At 39.0% G+C, this 19313-nt stretch overlaps 5 protein-coding genes across 7 annotated transcripts; 3 read left to right on the forward strand and 2 right to left on the reverse strand.

The window, feature by feature from the left end:
* Positions 1-2991: 2991 nt before the first annotated feature.
* On the reverse strand, positions 2992-4823 carry LOC122035884 (BAG family molecular chaperone regulator 2-like). The gene is made up of 4 exons (XM_042595035.1): positions 4221-4823; positions 3864-4120; positions 3629-3775; positions 2992-3558 (listed from the first exon to the last, which is right to left on the reverse strand). The coding sequence occupies exons 1-4, from the start codon at positions 4462-4464 to the stop codon at positions 3232-3234; spliced, it is 975 nt and encodes a 324-aa protein (XP_042450969.1). The 5' UTR covers positions 4465-4823; the 3' UTR covers positions 2992-3231.
* Positions 4824-8885: 4062 nt separating this feature from the next.
* Positions 8886-10157, forward strand: LOC122035883 (F-box/kelch-repeat protein At1g64840-like). The gene has a single exon (XM_042595034.1). The coding sequence runs from the start codon at positions 8998-9000 to the stop codon at positions 10093-10095; it is 1098 nt and encodes a 365-aa protein (XP_042450968.1). The 5' UTR covers positions 8886-8997; the 3' UTR covers positions 10096-10157.
* A 60-nt stretch (positions 10158-10217) lies between these two features.
* Positions 10218-14307, reverse strand: LOC122035882 (heat shock 70 kDa protein, mitochondrial). Its single transcript, XM_042595033.1, has 6 exons — positions 14154-14307; positions 12753-12817; positions 12541-12619; positions 11883-12449; positions 11184-11804; positions 10218-11082 (listed from the first exon to the last, which is right to left on the reverse strand). Exons 1-6 carry the CDS (start codon positions 14229-14231, stop codon positions 10459-10461), a joined length of 2034 nt encoding a protein of 677 aa, XP_042450967.1. The 5' UTR covers positions 14232-14307; the 3' UTR covers positions 10218-10458.
* Positions 14308-14576: 269 nt separating this feature from the next.
* LOC122035904 (mediator of RNA polymerase II transcription subunit 10b-like) lies at positions 14577-17494 on the forward strand. Of its 3 annotated transcripts, none has more exons than XM_042595061.1 (5): positions 14577-14857; positions 14944-15024; positions 15131-15233; positions 16324-16422; positions 17185-17494. In XM_042595061.1, exons 1-5 carry the CDS (start codon positions 14622-14624, stop codon positions 17221-17223), a joined length of 558 nt encoding a protein of 185 aa, XP_042450995.1. In that variant the 5' UTR covers positions 14577-14621; the 3' UTR covers positions 17224-17494. The 3 variants fall into 3 exon arrangements, with proteins under 3 accessions (XP_042450995.1, XP_042450997.1, XP_042450996.1); XM_042595063.1 differs by having other exon boundaries at positions 17192-17494; XM_042595062.1 differs by having other exon boundaries at positions 16324-16413.
* An 803-nt stretch (positions 17495-18297) lies between these two features.
* On the forward strand, positions 18298-19085 carry LOC122035898. Its single transcript, XM_042595054.1, has 2 exons — positions 18298-18730; positions 18896-19085. The coding sequence occupies exon 1, from the start codon at positions 18338-18340 to the stop codon at positions 18695-18697; it is 360 nt and encodes a 119-aa protein (XP_042450988.1). The 5' UTR covers positions 18298-18337; the 3' UTR covers positions 18698-18730; positions 18896-19085.
* Positions 19086-19313: the final 228 nt, after the last annotated feature.

Below are 19313 nucleotides of genomic sequence, written 5' to 3' on the forward strand. Positions count from 1 at the left end.
TGTATTGTCTTATGTCGGGCGTATACGTCCAAGAGAACAACTCAGAGACTCAATTAGCGCTGCATTCCGATGTCACATTCCTTTTTAGTCCAGCAGTGTTGATGTGATGGTGAGACGCAAACCTGAGCATGACTGAGAACGGCCGCTGAGTATTATTAATCGGGTATGGACAAGGTCTACAGATATGGGCAGGTAACAGGCCTGCCAATGCCCCCAAATCCCTAAGGGAGAGTTGGAGACCAGCACATAGAAGGCTCCACCACAAGGGGCCTGTGGCTTCAAAGACCTCATGGCCAGAAAGTGTCACTGTAAGTGTATTTGGCAAATGATGATGATTTCCCAGCCACATTACATATGCATCATCTACTCGTTTGTCCTGCTTCGATTGGACCACTGCATCGCACCACATGAAAGTAGATGGACAACCAGTATTGATGGGACGAAGCATTATTAGTCATGACACAATGCTCTAACTTCAGTTTCAGTCTCATGAATGCGGAGTACTCTTCATGCATGATAAGTCATGTGACTCTGGTTAGAATCCAAGTATTGGACAAATCAAAATTCACTATATCTGTTATAAATTCGCAGGCTTGACATCACTGTTAATCCTGTCCGAAATATGAATCAAACGGAGGTCGGCAGAGATGACGCTAGTGTTGACAGAGAGATGATTTTACCACATCCGGTGTATGCACGTCTGAAAAATAAACTTCACGTGGAACTCTCTGATCTATAGTATGAGGACCTGAACTCTGCACACACTCCGACAAGTATCTAGAACGTTAGAGACCAAAAATCAAGAAAGTGAGAGAGGAGGTACGGTGGCCTCCTATTAGTGGAAGAAAGGTTCCATTCGCAGGTGATAGCAAACTACTGGAATATTCCCTGACGTATGATAATTATTCTATGACAAGAGATTACGATTCCCTAATATTGTTGTCGCTTAGTGCTTTCTATTCCGCCCGGGTTTAGTACAGACAGCTCGGGACGACCGCTCAGATGTACCACCAGGCTTGAGCCTTGATAAGGAGGATGAGCTATGGCGAACCGACCAGGTTTTATCTGAGGCTGTGGCGAAAAACCCATCTTTCACGTCTTGATCATTGAAGAACAGACCGAGAGTTATCTTAGTGAAAATATCAACCGCATTTATACAGCCCGAACTGGGGAAGTCCGATTAGTTGGAGGCAAGTCAGGAACTAGTCCAGGCCGCGTCTTACGTCTCAGATCTAGAGACCTGCTCTGTCTGTGCCCAACCAGGAATTATGCGACTGATGACGACGGTGTAACTCCCTCCTTCTCCTGATTATTGACTGTCTCTTCTTATTGATTTTTAATTATCATGTGCTTTTGACTTCCTGATTTTATTAGGTTCCACCCAGGGGCGGAGCCATCCTTGGGCTAGGGTGGGCTCCAGCCCCACCTCTTTTTTTAGAAACATAATTAATAATTTTGATTTTTTTAGATATTAGCCCCATATAAACTCATTAATGGATCATTTCCATGCATGGACCAATTTTAAAATATCAAATTCAAAAATAAAATTTTAAATATCAAATTAGAATGATCAATTTATAAAAGTCATTATAAATATATTTATAAGTTAATAAATATATTAATTTTAACTTTTTTTTACCATAAATATACTCGCAGTACAGTTTCCTTTACTCTTTGTAGCAAACGAGGAATTCATTATTCAAAAGTAATTTAATTTTTTATTTCTTATTTAACAAAATAAAATTCTATCGTTGAGAAAGAGCCAAGCATCAACCGCTTGAGTGGTAGTCGACGAGGCAACGATCGATGATCACTCGTGAATTGGCGCTACTTTGCCAAGTGACCAACAACCGCTTTATGTGTAATCGCCCATGAAGCGACCACACGCGTGAGGCAAACACTGCCTCATCAAGTGACGAGCAACTGCTTCACTAGTGGCCACACGGGAGGAGGTCGCTACCTTGCTAAGTAATGAGCAACATAAGTCTAGGTTTGTAAATATAATTTTTTTCATTTTCTAGAAAATCTTATTCAATGATAGTCAATTACTCAATTTATCCCGTTTGCTCACAATTCTGGATACTTCAACTATTAAGATTCTTGATCAATTCTGGATACTTCAACTATTAAGATTCTTGATTTGTATACTTTTAGCTTGATGGAAAGCCAATTGTTTGAATTATTTAAATTCTATATTTTCTAAATGTAGTTTTATAGAATATATTTTTAATCTATTCTCTTTTTAATAGATATTATATATATATATAAAACTGAAGTTAGTTAAAAAAAATTAATAATCGATATAATAATGAGTTTGATTTTAAAAAGAATGAGCACAATTTTAATAGTATTTTTCTCATGCTTTTATATGTATTAAATATTGAATACTTATATTCCATATTTTAGGAAAATTAATATTCATATACTTTTTTATTTTTTTATATTTTTAAATTAATTAATTTATTATATCAATTATCGTCAACGATTAGCCCCACCTTAATTTAAATTCTAGCTACGCCCCTGGTTCCACCTTTATACACCGTATCAACCATCCATACTGTACGTCATCAATCAAAGCTAAAAGAGAAGGAGATATATTTAGCACTTGGATCATAACTTGACCTAGTAGGTCGTGCAAATCCAACGACTATTATTATTACTACTACTAATTTTGCTTTTGTACCAGAAGAAGAATCTGCTTTTGTGGAAGGATCCACTAACCAGCACATGCTCTTGAAATGATTGATCTTTATTGGCAAGGCATCTCCCTGTTTGTGTATACTTGATGCGGGAAGAAAGGCATCTCAGCACAACCAACCAAGATTTCAACACGAGTACTTTACCTTTTATGATGATATTTACTCGAGTAAATCATAAAAAGAGGAATGATTGAACTCATCCCGATTGAGGGGATCCAATCATATTACTGTCAGTTGAATGGGATATCGATCACCCTAATTATGAAAAGTAGGCTCTTTCTTTCACCTCAAATGGTAAACATAACAATAACAATCATTCGTTCGTTCATTATTTTTCATGGATCTGAATGAAACCCTCTATCGAGATAACATATACACACAAAGAATAAGAGTAATAGAGCAGAAGGAAATGTTGTTGTTTTAGAGGATCTCACCAGAAATTGAAACAGCTACAAAAGCATAATCACACACAATGTTGCTTTCAAGCCAGGAATTTTTGCCTTTTCTTCTTCTGTGGCAATCCGCCAGATGCTCAGAACAGCTCCCAGTCGAATCTCGGATGAGGAGCAGGGGTGGCGATGGAGGTGACTGCAGTGGCGGCGGCGGCGGAGGTGGATGGCATGAATAGAGAATCAAATGTCTCCCAGTTGGTTGTCACCACCACCTTCTTCTCCTGGAGTTGCTGCTGATACTGAGTGTGAATTGGATGTTGCTGCTGCTGCAAGTTCCCATTTTGATGCATTTGTTGTTGATTTTGAGTTTGAACCTGATGCTGTGGCTGATGGTTCGGTTGTTGTGCCTTTGCATTCTTGATCTTGATCATGTCCAGTGTCTCCACGTACTTCTGCACTCTCTTGATCTGATCCAAGCAGAGAATGAAGTCAGAGTTTGATACGATCATGACTGTTCAAGGGCAGAATTGATCTTACCTGCAATCTCCTCTGCAACTTGGCATCATCTTCAGCAATAATGGAGTCCAATTTGATCAGCTCGTTCATCAGCAATTCGATGAGATTGGCCACGTCGTTCTCCATTACCTTCCCACCTTTGCTCAAAATCGCGTCCAACGCCGACACCTGATAAATTATTGAGAAAAAGATCGAATCTTGGAGGAAAAGAAGTAGATGACGGTGGCGGCGGCGGCCGGAGGTGGGAGATTATTACCTTGGAGGCGAGGCGGTCGACCTCGAGGCTGATGTCGGAGATGGACTTGGCCGCTTTCTCCATTTTTTTTGTCTTGCGCATCTCGAGCAAGCGCTTGGCCTGCGCCGTGGGGTCTTCAAGCAGCAGTACCTTCGACTTGTCCTTCACGCCGGCGATGTCCAGGAATGCCGACGAGTCCCGCTCCTTGTCCTTGTACACCAGCTTCATGTCGAGCGGGTGGAGACCAGTCTTCGACGAGAGAAGCTTCTTCAGTTCGCCTGCGCAGCGAACCACATCACCGGAAAAACTCTCTCATTCAATTCATCGAACACCTTGCCGACCAATCGAACAGAAGAATAACGAATATGGAATTCTTACCGAAGGTCGCCTGGGAACTGATGTAGATCTCGTGAGACGCGACGCCGTATTTGACCTTGAGGCGGACGGTGGGCACCGGAGCCGCACCGCTGGCATCGGCGTCGGAATCGCGCTTCTGGACCAGCATCCCACACGGCCTGACCTCCCACTCCGCAGCCTTCTTATCTGGAGTCTCATTTACGGAAGTAAACGCTGCCGCCGCCGCCCCCGCCGCCTCCCCACCCTCCGCCCTCCTCGACCGCATTCTCAGATCTCTCCTCCGAAATTCCCAAATGGAAAAATCCAACCGGAAAGATATCGCCTCTAATTCAAAATAAAAACTAAGAAAAAAAAATCGAAGAACAGCAGAAGAAAGATTTCTTTTTGCTTCCCCGAACTGCGACCGATTGCTTCCTCTTCCGGAAAAGAAGAACAAATTGGATTGTAAAGCGGAGAAATCAAAGGAACAAATAGTACACGATATCAAGAGCAAACAATACGAACAAACAATGCGAACAAAATTTACAGCAAAAAAAAAAACAAACAAACAAAAATCTTCTCCTTCGCTCTTCTTGACTCAAAACGGACCTCGAAGAAGAACAGTGGGCGAGTTGAGAAATAAAAGAACTCTGATATAAAACTCATCGCGCTATTTACAGCTACGTAACAACTGTTATGATCACCCATCACGGCCAAACTGAAACGCTTTTATGTCGTTGCTGTACGTTATACTCTGTTTGCTTAATTGCTTTTGGCAATTTGCCGATATGTTATTAATAAACCGGCTCAGACAGCAGCACGACACCGCGACAGCGGCATTATTCAGCGGGACCCGCCCGTTTTATTCATCCTAACTAACATTTCACGCAGTGAATTTCTCAGTTTACCCAAAAGAACACCTGCGTCGTGATTGTGGAACAGCAAGGGCTGAGGTTGTTGGTGGATTTTCCTCGGTCTGCTTTGTCGGCAAGACGAGCAGGGGACCACAAACCACCGACAGTGAGTAATAGCCGTCCGATCTTCCAGCACGTGGTCCACGAAAGCGATGGCTCACCGTACGACGACGTAGATGATTAAGATATAATTAACAGGCGAAGACCGGTTTAACGACACGTGGTTTAAGGCAAATTGAAAGTTAATACTCACATGATTAACGAATTTGATGAAGTACGCCCGGATTTTTTAAATTATTATTCAGATATTTCTAATTTGATCCCTAATTACGATTATTTATAGAATTTTTATTTATAAATAAATAGAACGTAATTATATAATATTGAATTTCTAGACCATCTATCATAACTATTTTCTAATTTATCCTGATGTTCATAAAAAATTTTTATGGGATCCAATCAATCATCATAAATTCTAACTTGTGATGGAGGCGGATGACCTTCCTTAGTTCATTTAATGGGTAAATTTAGAAGGATGAGTAACTCTTTATCTAACAACAAAATATTTCATTCCACTTGAAGAAAATATATACAATATATTTTAAATTGAAATTCAAATTGTGAATATTTGAATGTCCTTTTGAGAATTTTGTCGTTGCATCATGCTCGAGAGCTTCATTGATATTATTTAAGTATATATTAGGGCAGATGATCGGTAAACCGAACTCAATTGATTCTATCTCAACATTGAGAGCTTCATTGATATTATTTAAGTATATATTAGGGCAGATGATCGACAAACCGAGTTCAACTGATTCTATCTCGATGTTGAAATTCATAAGTAAGGTCAAAATCTTGAATAAGTTATTTATGACCTAATAGAATTGATTCTATCTCGACATTGAAATTCATAAGTGAGGTCAAAATCTTGAATAAGTTATTAATGAGACAATAGATACACTCTATAATTAAATCATGCTAACTCAGAATGGTAAGCCATCAAAAGCGAGACATGAATGACATTGGTACTTTTTTTTTCTTCTTTATCCTTATTAATTCATCATAATTTTACATCAATTTTTTGTTTGTAGGATAATAATTAAATTGTTTATAGATCCAAAAGGTAATAGTATTGTATCAATGATCTTATAGACATTTGGAGATAGAATATTCATCCTTTGATGTATCTCGTCGTTTGACTTATCCCTTGGAGAAAACATTGTGGAAGGAAGACTATATCATTAGAGAGATCAGGATTGATTATTAAAGTTTTAGAGCTGAAACAACTTTTACTCATCAAAAGGGTTTCTTGAGACAAATGGAAGATTAAATTTAGGGTAATAAGAAACACACTATAAAAAAAATAGCTATGAATTATTAGCCATGAAATTTTAATTCGTAACTAAATAGTGCTATTTGCGACTAAACATCATATGGTTGCAAATAATAATATTTCAAAAAATATATATATATATTAGCGACAAATTTTATAATTCATCACTAATAGGGTTTTAGGCGGTCCCATTTCTAAAGAGAGATTAGCGGTGAATTAATGGGGCCGAATTCGTAGCGAAACTGTAATGTTAGCAACGAAATAAACTATATTCACCGCTAAACCTCGTGCTTAGTGGTGAGCAGGGATTTTTTCGCTGCTAAACCTCTATTATAGTGACAAAACGACTTAATTCGTCGCTAATCGCAAGGTTTAGTGGCGAAAATGGAAAATTGTCACTAACATACATAAAAAAAAGCACTAGCTTCCTTGCTCGGGCGACTCTTCCTTTCTACTCCTTGCTCTGGCGATTGTCTTGCTTCTGCTCCGACCGACCTTTCTATTCTGACCCTCATTCAAATCTTTTCTATCGTGGTTGAAGCTTTTCAAGTATTATTATCAGTATTTTTAATCAATTTTTTTTATACTTAGATGATAATCTTAAAGGATATTTTGATATTTAGATGATAATTTTAGAGATATTTTAATATTTAGAAAGGATAATTTTAGAATTTTTGATATTAGATGATCTTGATGCTAGTTATTTTGATCTCTAGTATTTTCAATATTTTAATCATAATTTTAGGGTTATTTTAATACTAGATGATAATTTTAGAGATATTTTGATACTTAAATAATGAATTTAGTATTTTTTTTATATTTAAATGATAATTTTTGAGTTATTTTGATCGATGAAAATTGATAAGTTTGAATTTATCTAAAATTCATTGTCCATGTTAAAGGTGTGCAATTTATTTAAATATGAGTTGGATTATGTTTTATAGGTGATGATTTGATATATTATACAAAGTTTGGAATTTTCATGGTGAAATTATTATATCATCTGTTAATATAAATATTGTAAATGAAGAGGAATATAATTATGATTTTGAAGAAGGCATGCTTACTTATTTAAAAAATTGCAAGTGGACTTTAATTAGATGATATTAATGAAAATATGAATGCACATGATATTAGAGGAAATTATAACTCAATATTTAAAAAAGTACAAAAAGAGTTGTATTACACTTTACTAATTTTTCTATATTCAATTTTTTGATCAAATTAATTAATATATTACTTCATTTATTGCAAGAGGCATTCTAAACTATCATTATGAAGTCAAAAAAAATTATTAAAAGAGTTAGAATTGACATATGAGAAGATACATATATGTAAAAATGATTGTATATTATTTTGAGATGAGCACTAAAATAAGAATACATTTCCAGTGTGCAAGAAGCTCATATACAACTATACAAGTATGATGGGATAAATAAAAAAAATGATACTCGGAATTTTTTTTGATATTTTCCTTTGAAGTCTAAACTTAAGTGACTGTTTATTGCGAAACATACAATAAAAGCAAAAGATATGAGATGATATAAAAAAAATAGATTGAAATAGATGATGTTTTATGACACCCAATAAATAGTGAATCATGAAAAAAATTTAAGATATCACATAAAATATTTACTAATGATCCACAAAATCCTCGCTTAGTTTAGTGTTTAGCTACTAACATTTTAATATGTTTCAAAACATGTCAAATACTTTAGTATGTACGTGAGATGTTATATCTGTGGATTATAATTTGTCATTAATTCCAGGGAAAGAGGTAGATGTATATTAATGTCTTTTTATTAATACTTATTACAAAACCTATGAATTAGCACCAATGTGGAAAGAGCTTACCCGTTAAGATTGCATTATGATATCATTATGAAAGCCAACATCGTTTCCGCAATTGCAGCAGATGTTTCCGCATGCTGAGATTGCATTGGATGCTTGGCAAGGTGTTAACATTCAATGGACGATACCTCAATGGATTTCTCTACTTACTTTATGGCCTGTTTGGAATGATATGGAATTCAATTCCTTTTAGAATTGGAATTGAATTCTATGTTTTGGAATGATTTTTTAGCTAAGAATTGATATGGAATTCAATTCCAATTCCATCAAACAAGACAAAAGTAAATCACACCTCTTTATGTGTGATTTAGATAGGGAATTCAATTCTCCATATTATGTTTATTGTGCCCTCATTCTCTCTTCTTTGTAAAAAAAGAAAAGAAAAAAGAGAGAAGGATAAAATGGTAAAACATAAGAATTTCATAACTTAAGTTACAATTCATTCCAAACATAAAATTGAATTTAATTTTTTATGGAATTCAATTCATAATGAAATTCAATTCAATTCCATTACTTAAGTTATTTTCAAACATGTTAATATTTGGATTTTTTTCCCTTGTGCTCTCAATAGGGCAGATACTTGCCATTACAGTCGAGTTTGTTGGCGTACTGTGTTGTGTTTTGCGTTGCAATTTGTAAAGGTCTCTCTCTCCATGGAATTCGTTAAACGCCGTGGGTTTTCGTCTCCTTTGAGAGCAGGAGAGTCTCTCCCTCTCTCTCCATGGAATTCGTTAAACGACGTGGGTTTTCCTCTACGTCTCCTTGGAGAGCAGGAGAGGAAGAGGTTTCGGATACGAAGAGGAGGGATTGGGCATCACTGACTCCGCCGCTCCTTCTCGCCGTTCTCCGTCGCCTCGACAGCCTCGAGGACTTCTTCGCCTTCCGCGGAGTCTGCCGCGCGTGGCGATCGGCGGGCGCCCCCTCCGTCGACGCCCTCGCCGGACAATCGCCGCTCCTCCTCCTCACCCGTTTTCCCTCGTACACCGAGGCCTTCTTCGACCTCCCCCGTCGCCGTCTCTACCGCTTCCGGCTCCCATGGAGCGTCCACTCGCGCCGCTCCCTCGCTTTCGTCCCCGGCGGCCACCTCGTCACCGCCACTCACTCCCCTAAATCCAAGATCCTCCTCTGGAACATCTTCACCCAATCTCAGATCCGCCTCCCCACCGCCCCCTTACCCTTTCGCCGAGTCCTCCTCTCCTCCAACCCCGTCACCGCCGGCCACCACTGCGTCGTCCTTCTCTTCTCCAAGGGCGGATCTTTAATTCAATACTCCCGCATCGGCGACTCCCTCTGGACCATCCGCGATTCCGATCCAAGCATCGCAGACATGATCTTCTTCCGCGACGGCAATCTCTACGCCCTCACCGCCACGATGCAGCTCCTCGTCGCGGATCTCTCCGCCGATCGAGACTTCCACCCGTTACGCAACGGCAGTGCGGCCGCCCCCGCTCCCGCCTCCGCCCACTACGAGCAATTTCTGGCCGAAGCCGGCGGCGACATGCTGGTCCTGTGCCACAGATTCCAGCGCGGTTTCGACGTTTTCCGATGGGACTTCAAGCGCGGTAGATGGGTGGAGGCGCTTGACTTGGGGGGAAGGGCTGTGTTCCTTGGATCCACCGGCTTCGCCGGATCGATCGCCACCGGAACTGGATTGGGGATCAGAGGCGATTGCATCTACTACGTGGGCCGGCGGAAGGATGCCTGGTACGTGTTCTCGATGGAAGAGCAGACGATCGAAGTGCTTTCTCCGGATTCGCCGGGGTTGCTCAAAGGTGAGTCCGCAATGGAGACGGTATGGGTGCTCCCTAGCCTCTGCTAAAGCACATGTGTTCTCAACCTGTTCGGCAAAATGGTTAGCTGAAGTATTTGGACTGTTATCAAGTCTCCATCGCACTATTCACAGTATTCACCCGTGATTTTTTCAGTAACATCTTCTGCTTCTAAGTATAAATAACTCGATAGAAAATTCACTAAAAAAAGTAACACGTAACATCAACTGCTAGATAACCTCTTCACAGTCAAAACAGAGCATACTAAATTTGCTCTTCCCAACCATAACCAGAAATAAACCCGACAATAACAAGTAGCGATGCAAAGTCCTATTTCAGAAATCAACTACTTAAAGATCATCCTCATGTACAAGTCCAAAATCAGAGTCTGATTACTGACGCTGATCCTTACCTTACTTCTTCACCTCTTCGTATTCTGCATCTGGAGCTTGATCACCTTGAGACCCTCCGGAAGACGATGATCCACCCGAGCTTCCTCCCTGCATGTGCTGCCCGATCTTCGAAACAGCCTTGTTAGCTGCGTCAAGCTTGGCCTTGATGCTGTCGATGTTGTCCCCCGCCATCTCTTTGCGTAGATCAGAAACAGCTGACTCGATCTCACTGGCAACCTCAGCAGGGATTTTGTCCCTGAACTCATTCAGGCTCTTTTCGATGCTGTAGATTGTGGTGTCGGCACTGTTCTTGATGTCAATCAAGGCTTTCCTCTCTTGATCCTTTTGGGCGTGCAACTCGGCCTCCTTGACCATCTTCTCGATCTCATCCTCAGAGAGCCCGCCGGACGAGCGGATAGTGATCTGCTGCTCCTTTCCAGTGGATTTGTCTTTTGCAAAGACAGTCACGATCCCATTGGCATCAATGTCAAATGTGACCTCGATTTGTGGCATGCCGCGAGGTGCTGGTGGAATACCGATGAGCTCAAACTCGCCCAAGAGCTTGTTGTCAGCAGCCATTTCGCGCTCGCCTTGCAACACACGGACTCCAACCTGGGTTTGATTGTCAGCCGCCGTAGAGAACACCTAATTGAAGAAATGAAACATTTCACAAAGATTAGTCTAAATCTCACATTCTTTCTTACCTTTTTTCAAAAATGAAACTAATAGTTAGTATTATTCTACACCTGGCTCTTCTTTGTGGGGATGGTAGTATTTCTGTTGATCAATCTTGTAAAGATACCGCCGAGAGTTTCGATGCCGAGCGATAAGGGTGTCACATCTAACAAGAGAAGTTCCTTAACATCTCCACGAAGAATACCACCTTGGATAGCAGCTCCCATTGCAACAGCTTCGTCTGGATTCACTCCCTTGCTAGGGCTCTTTCCGAAGATCTCAGAAACTATTTCCTGAACCCTCGGAACTCGAGTCATTCCACCAACTAGAAGAACCTCGTCGACTTCTTTGCTGCTTATGTTGGCATCCTTGAGACAATTTGTGCAGGGACTCCTGGTCCTCTCAATTAAGTGATTTACTAAGGTCTCGAACTTTGATCTTGTAAGAGTGATATTCATATGTTTTGCTCCAGAAGCATCAGCAGTTATGAATGGAAGGTTGATTTCAGTCTGCGAAGTCGACGATAGTTCAATCTTAGCCTTCTCTGCTGCTTCACGAAGTCTTTGTAAAGCTAGTCTGTCTTTTGAAAGATCTATTGCTTCAGATCTCTTGAATTCATCGACCAAAAATTCGACAAGAGCATTGTCAAAATCTTCACCGCCCAAGAAGGTGTCGCCATTTGTAGCTTTGACCTTGAGAAAAAAATAGAATGCTCAAGAAATGGATAAAAGATAGTAAACACTAATTTTAAAGGGTAAAAATATCTATACCTCAAATACACCATTTGATATTTCTAAAATTGAAACATCAAATGTTCCACCTCCAAGATCAAACACAGCGATCAAGCCTTCTTTGTTGTTCAAACCGTAAGCTAGTGCAGCTGCGGTTGGTTCATTAATGATTCTTTGCACATCTAAGCCAGCGATTCTCCCAGCATCCTTTGTAGCCTGGCGTTGAGCATCATTAAAATATGCAGGTACTGTAATCACGGCCTTCGAAATGGATTTACCGAGGTAAGCTTCAGCAGTTTCTTTCATCTTTGTCAAAACAAATGCACCGATCTGGCTAGGAGAATATTGCTGACCGTTGGCTTCTACCCATGCATCCCCATTAGGTGCCTTAACAATCTTAAAAGGAACCATCTTCATCTCTTTCTGTGTTTGAGGATCATCAAAACGACGGCCTATCAGTCGCTTGGTACCGAAAACCGTGTTTGTTGGATTAGTAACTGCCTGACGTTTTGCTGGGGTTCCAACAATCAATTCACCTTTTTGATTAAAAGCTACAACTGATGGTGTAGTACGGGCTCCTTCAGCATTCTCAATAACTTTAGCATTCTGCACAAGCATGTGAAAGAATATTTAGTTTTCAAATGAACCAAAAATGATCAAGTAGCAAATAGACCAAAGAGAATGCATGAGGTATAACCTTTCCCTCCATGACCGCAACACAAGAATTTGTCGTTCCCAAATCAATCCCAATTATATCATTGCCTAGAGGCTTTGAGCTGCATAAAATGTATACAAAATAACCTTGGTGAAAGGACCAACAAACATAGCATAATGTCAGGTGATAGATTATGCAAGTAGCGAGACAAACAAAATTCATGATGATAAATCATGTAAATGTTGAGTTGATACCTGAAAGTTCTAGCCAAGTTAGTCCATTTGTGACCTAGCGCCACGCCATTGCTTCCTGATAATAACTGCAGAAATAAACAAGAAATAAAATGTGGATGATCCCATATGAAGCTTAGAGAACGTAGCCTGGTCAAACTTAGACACATATATATTGAGACCTTCAAAGTATGTTTAAAACTCTTATACCTTCTAAATCCTTTGAATATTTATATTGCATTTATGTTGGAAACATATAATAAAAAGATAGAAGATTTAGTATATCCTCTAACTGTGGCCAACTAATCAAATAGTTATATTCATGATTCAGCTTCAAATGACATGTTGCATAACTGCTACTCCAATCAATGATCAAATGTTTCGCCTAAGTGATGAACTTATCATATGATATCAGCAAAATACCATTTATCTATCTTTGACACATAGAGTCCCACTTCATATATTGCATCATTTGCTTCCATGTAAGCTCATACAAAATTATATACCAAATTATCTCATCTTCTAAAAATTTGAGAGAGAGAAAAAAAAGAAGAAGAAAACTACCATAACCAAACCAACATTGTGTTTTAAAAAAATTAGTACGAACAAGCATTTATGTTATTTACTGAAATTGGATCCAATTAATAAACAAAAGTTAATCAAAATTATATAGAGCATAAGAGAGCCACATAGGGCACTGTTAAATCACAACTTGGTAATTGGAGAGACAGCTAGTAGGAGGAATGGAAGGAAAGGAAAATGAACATAAAATTTACAAAATAGACCATCTACGCTCCCTTCTTTTCAACCAGAGTAAACCAAGCCTACTTGACAGTTAACTCGTTAACTTTCCCTCTTTAATTATAGATGACAAATTGAAAGAACCCAAATTGTCAATGATTGTTAAGGAACTATAACAGGTCAGATTTGGCAGCATATATAACTACCTTTATTAGATGGTCACACTTGTGAGCAAGGCTTTGCATTTCTTGGCTATCATTGATTGTCTATCATTTTCATCTATGTATAATAGACACTTATCACTAGTAATCAACAGCTGGTCTCCCATATACCCACCAATACATTGCTCATTTTCTGCACGTAATTCCTCGTCCTAAACCATACTCATCCCATCTCTGCCTTCTCCTTCCTATGGCAAGTCTGAGCGACAGATCTGGTACCTTGCCCGACTAGAACTTGTACATAATAAGAGGACAGAAGAGGGAATCATCTGACTATGTATGACCCGAACATAATTTTCCAAACTACAGCCAACTTAATTTAACAGCATATATTACTGGATTCATTAGGTAATCAAATTTGTGAGAAAGGATTCGAATTTCCTAGTTATCATGTCTTATCTACTATTTAACATGTATTAACAAAAGGGCTGACGAAGGATGGAAGAAAGAAAAGGAAGCTTACGGATCCGAGGCGGGAGGACAGGAGGGGCGTTGACAGATCGCGTCGCCTCATAGCTCGAAGCATCGCGGACGCTGCCATTGATCGATCTTCTCCGAGGCGAAGAAACCACGCGGACGAGAAGGGCGACAAGGGTTTAGGGCTGCGATTGCGCAGGAAAGGGGTCATTCGCAGGAATAAATAGCCCATGGTTGGCAAGCTCGCGACGCTTCTAGAATTAACTCGGCCCAACTCGAACCCACTCAATCCTGGATAGCTCTTTAATGAGCGGCCCAATTGAAGCTCACTTCAAATATTTGGCCCAGTTTATGGCCCAATTAAATTAAAGGCTCGCTAGCGAATGGTAGGGGTAAAATGAGAAGACTAGGTAAATTGTGAGGGCCATTATGGAGATTTCAAAAACTTTATGGCTTAAATTTTGGGGGAAAAGGAAAATTCCAATCCCATTGATTCTGTTTCGTCGGCAGCCCGATGGATCCCTCGCCGCACAAGTCCTCCACAGCCGCCGGCGACGGCGTCGTCTCCGTCCCCGCCTCCACCGATCCCATCCCGGCGCCAAACTCGAATTCAGGCACCGTTGATGATCAGAAGGAGAGCCTCAGCCAGATCATCGACTCCGTCGACAGAACCCTCGGCCTCCTCCACAAGCTCTACCTGACGGTATCTTCCTTCAGCGTCGCTTCGCAACTCCCGCTCCTCCAGAGACTGTAACCCATCTCCCTTTCCTGCTTTGAATCTCCTTTCACTCCACTCTGCCACCGCCTCTGATTTTAGGGTTTTTTTTTTTTATCAGAAACACTTTGGTGGCGGAGCTCGATGGGATACAGAAATTGGCGGAAAATTGCAACTTCCAGATCCCTTTGGAGGTCGTCAAGTGGGTTCTTTGGTTCCTGGCTTTTTAGGCCCCATTTAGTTTGCCTCATCTGTCTTTTCCATCTACGTTTGAATAACTTTAGAAGATTTTGGTTTTTTCCTTGTAGTTTGATTGATGATGGGAAGAATCCAGATCAGTTCACTAGGGATGTGATAAATAGCTTCATTTCCAAGAACCAGATTACCAAAGGAAAGACTGATGCTTTGAAGGTAAACTCCTCGATCCCTTTCTTCTCCAGGATTTATTTGACATAGAAACTATGTATTACTCAAATTTTTCTCCACTTTTTCTTGAGTCTTGCTATGTAGCGAATTTGGGAACCTTATCTTATCTGATTTTATGTGGAATTTTGAACCGGATGATGTTAGGTATATGCTCACAATGTGTTTATTCAACTGATACACTTTTATTAATTCATGATGATAATTTCAGCACTTGATATGACAATGTTGGTCTTGAGACCAAATGGAAAAGGTTAAGAGTTGTGTTAGAACCACTCAGTCAGCTAAAACAATATAAGAACAATTAATGAATACATCCATAAAAGTTTGCTGATATCCAATAGTTGGCTCGTTGTTGTTGTGAACGTTGACATTTATGTTCTTAAATCAGGACAACTTCATTAAGACTGAATAGGCATATCTAAAACCAACTGATACAATCATAGATAAGTTGAATAATTAGATCTGTAGGTAGGCCAGTAATGAAGACTATAGGAAACTTTGCTTAGCATAAGTGGTCAATTTTGTGTTGGTATTGCTAGATATATAGCATATATAGGGGGTATCAAATCTTGGGATAAAGTTCATGTTGCTGCCTTCTTATTTGTTGTTGAAGCATAGCACACCAGGAAAGCCACAAAAAAAAGGCTCCTTGCGTGATATTCAGCCATGCGTCTAATGCAATGCTGACCAAGAGCAGCAAAGATTTACAATTCTTCGGCTGTGGAAAACTGTTGTTGCTTTGATGTAATTTTTTTGCAATGCAATGGGTCATCAAACAATACAACAGTTGAGTTTCAAATTAGTCTTCATACTTATCTTCATCTACCCAGAAGTTTTTTGCACTAGCATTACCAGGGTTACTGTTAAGTAATGATTCTATAAGTTGTTTGCTTTTCCCTTCATTGTCTAATGGCCATAAGTTTTGTTGATTGCATTATGCTTTCTGATCTGAGAAGGTAAATGACTATAATTTTAATGCTATTAGTTTATAGATGCTTTGATGAGCCCATATTTGCATCATTGCTGCATATCATGTATTGGTTTTTTATTTTTATTTTTTTCCTAATGGTAATAGAGTTTTAGAAAGCACCTTCTTGAGGAGCTTAATCAAGCTTTTCCAGATGAAGTGATGACTTACAAGGAGGTTCGTGCTGCTGCTGCTGCTGCTGCTGCTGTAAGTCATAAGAGCTTAACTCATCAAAGTCAATCCTTAATATTTTTCCACCGACTAGATCAATATTTCTTTTGCTACTCTAAAACATTTCAAACTCAATCTTCTATTGTCATAGTTGCATCCATATATTTGGTTCTTGCAATGGAAGAATACTTATTCCCAAGGAATATAATTGATAGGGAATGAAATAGGAATATTTATTCTTTAGTTTTGGTTTATAGAATGGAATAGACGGGTCATTTTCATTGCTATATTTGGTTCCTAAATATGTTATAACTAACGGACAACAAACTTGCCAGTCCAAAGTTTGTCTTTCATATGCCTATTTGGCCTGCTCGCCCTGACTTTTTTTTTCTTATTTGCTCAGCCACCCTGGTTTGTTTGACGCCGCTCGCTCTATTTGGCCCAAGCTTTCCATTCAAAATATGTATTTGAATAGGTAGAAATAAACATTTTTCTGAGGGTGAAATGGAGTAGGAACGTGTATTCCTTGAAATGGAGGTAAGGAATAAATAAAAACTATGATTAGAGAATAATAATTTGGGAATTCATAAGGTATCTGATAGCTATTTCTATGATCTAAACACACCATATATTGTGAGCTATTACTGCATGATTGCATCTCAAATTTTCAATCGAATTTGACTAATTCCCTAACACAGCTAACTGTGCCTATTCACTTTTCTCTGTTAAACAGCTGATAAATGCAAACACACTATAAGACAATTGCTTCGTCTATGATTTGGGTATCTTAATTTTCAGGAACCAGAGGCTGGTGCAGGCCCAAAATGCTATACCTAATGGAGATGTCAAAATAAAACCAAAGCATTAGCAAGCAATTTGGCTACTGTTCCATTCTGCGACAACACCTGCTTGCTTCTATTCGATAACTATAGTGAATTAGTGATTCATATTACAGAGATCGCAATTCTATTCTATAAATTCTTCGGTGTTGAATGTACTCTTCATACATTCACCTGCCAAATTATGTTTCTTTTTTACTACTTAGGTAATTTGTTTCTTGATTTTGCTGTAAACATGTTTGAATGAAATTCACAGTTTAGCTCTTGAATTGTATCAGTGTCCCATTTGTATACTTCATAGGTTTACTAATGAGCCTTCGAAATTTACTGGGCTCACTAATGGGCCATAAATGGGCTTCTAAATTAATTCAGAAATTCTTTTGTACATCATGGGCTTAATAATATAGCGGATTGTGTGACTGATTAGGTAGTTCTCATAATAAAGAACACGGACTGAGTAAAAATTTGATAAAATTGAATTAATTGATGTGATTTAAAAATCCAGTTCAGTTAATTTGGTTTATAGTTAAAAGAATTTGGTTTTAATTTTAAAATATAAAATTCAGTTAATTCGAATAAGGATATTAATTAAGTTAATTTTTATTTAATAATGTAATTAATTAAATAAAATTTTAATTTGATTTTAAAATTTTAATTAATTAGATTGAAAATTGAATTAACTGATATTTAATTATTTTAGTTTATTCAATTTTCATAGATTGATTAAAAAAATAATTTATTCAATTCGATCCTTTTTGGCCTCTAAGTTGTAAACAAATTTAACCTATAAAAATGAATTATCTACTAATTTAAAAATTAATACAAATTGTTGAGAAAATTAAAAATCTAGATTGTGCTTGAAAATTTTAATATATAAAGATATATAATATTTTTATTTAATTTATATTTTTCTAATAGTAGATAATTATCCATGGAATGGAATTGGAATTGGAAAGGTGACATGACATGACCTGGAATTGGAAAACCTGATCTACTTGCTCAAGCCTCAAGTAAGAAATTAAAAAACTCGGAGGGTTGAAATGGAAACTTCTCAATTATTAAAAGCAGTCCTCCGTCCCTCTTCTTCTCTGGGCGATCCTCTTCCTTCGCCGATGGCTACCAACCTCCTCTCTCCCACGATCCTTCCGCCTACGAATCCGCGTCTCCGCCGCCCGCTCTCCCTCGCCGCACGGGCCTCTTCTCCGGTTCCCTCCTCCGGCGACGCCAAGCGCCGCTGGTGGGCTCCACTGTTCCGCTCGATCTTTGGGGACATGCCGGTCTCGGACGAGGAACCGAAGATTGCCGGGGAGACTGCAGATGGGGCGACGGAATCCTCAGAACGGAGGCCGAGGCTGACGACAGAGAAGGCGAAGATGCTGCGGCGGGAGATGAGGGCGACGGAGACCTTCCACGACGCGATGTACCACTCCGCCATCGCTTCTAGGCTCGCTTCCCCGGACCAAGAAATCTGAACTTTTTGCCGTTCCGCACGGCTGCCTGTTGTGGTCAGTAACGAAGAAAACCTACTTTTCTGCTTTGAATTTTCTATCCTTTTACCCCTTTTTTTTTCGGTTGCGAGAAGGGAAGAAGATTTTCTATCCCATAAATTTCTTCAAAACAAGTTTTTGGCGATTTAATTTTTGTTTATTTTTTCCGCCATTTTTCTTCAGATACGATTGATGCTGAACTTGGTTTTGGTATTTGAAGATCGATGTAATATATTGGAACGATCGGCCAAAAATCTCATCGAAGTGCGTTTTCGTCGATTTTAAATCTTTTGCTTTTCCGTCATCTTTTCTACATTGTGATTGTTCTCTACGATACCGAAAAATCTCAAATTTGTTGATGCTAGAACGATCATCCAAAAATCTCCCCGAAACACCCATTTTCTCATCGTAAATTCGTAATCGTCCGGAAAATCTCAAATTCAGTTGATGCTAAACTTGTTTTTGATGTAAAAAAAAAAAAAAACAAATCTGCAGTAAATGTTGGAAGAACGATCATTCAAAAATCTCATCGAAACTCGTTTTTGTCAATTTAAATTTTGCTTTCCGCCAAAATGATTCGAATTAATATTCAGAATTATTA

The sequence above is a fragment of the Zingiber officinale genome, unplaced genomic scaffold, assembly GCF_018446385.1.
Source record: "Zingiber officinale cultivar Zhangliang unplaced genomic scaffold, Zo_v1.1 ctg125, whole genome shotgun sequence".
Classification (NCBI taxonomy): Eukaryota; Viridiplantae; Streptophyta; class Magnoliopsida; order Zingiberales; family Zingiberaceae; genus Zingiber; species Zingiber officinale.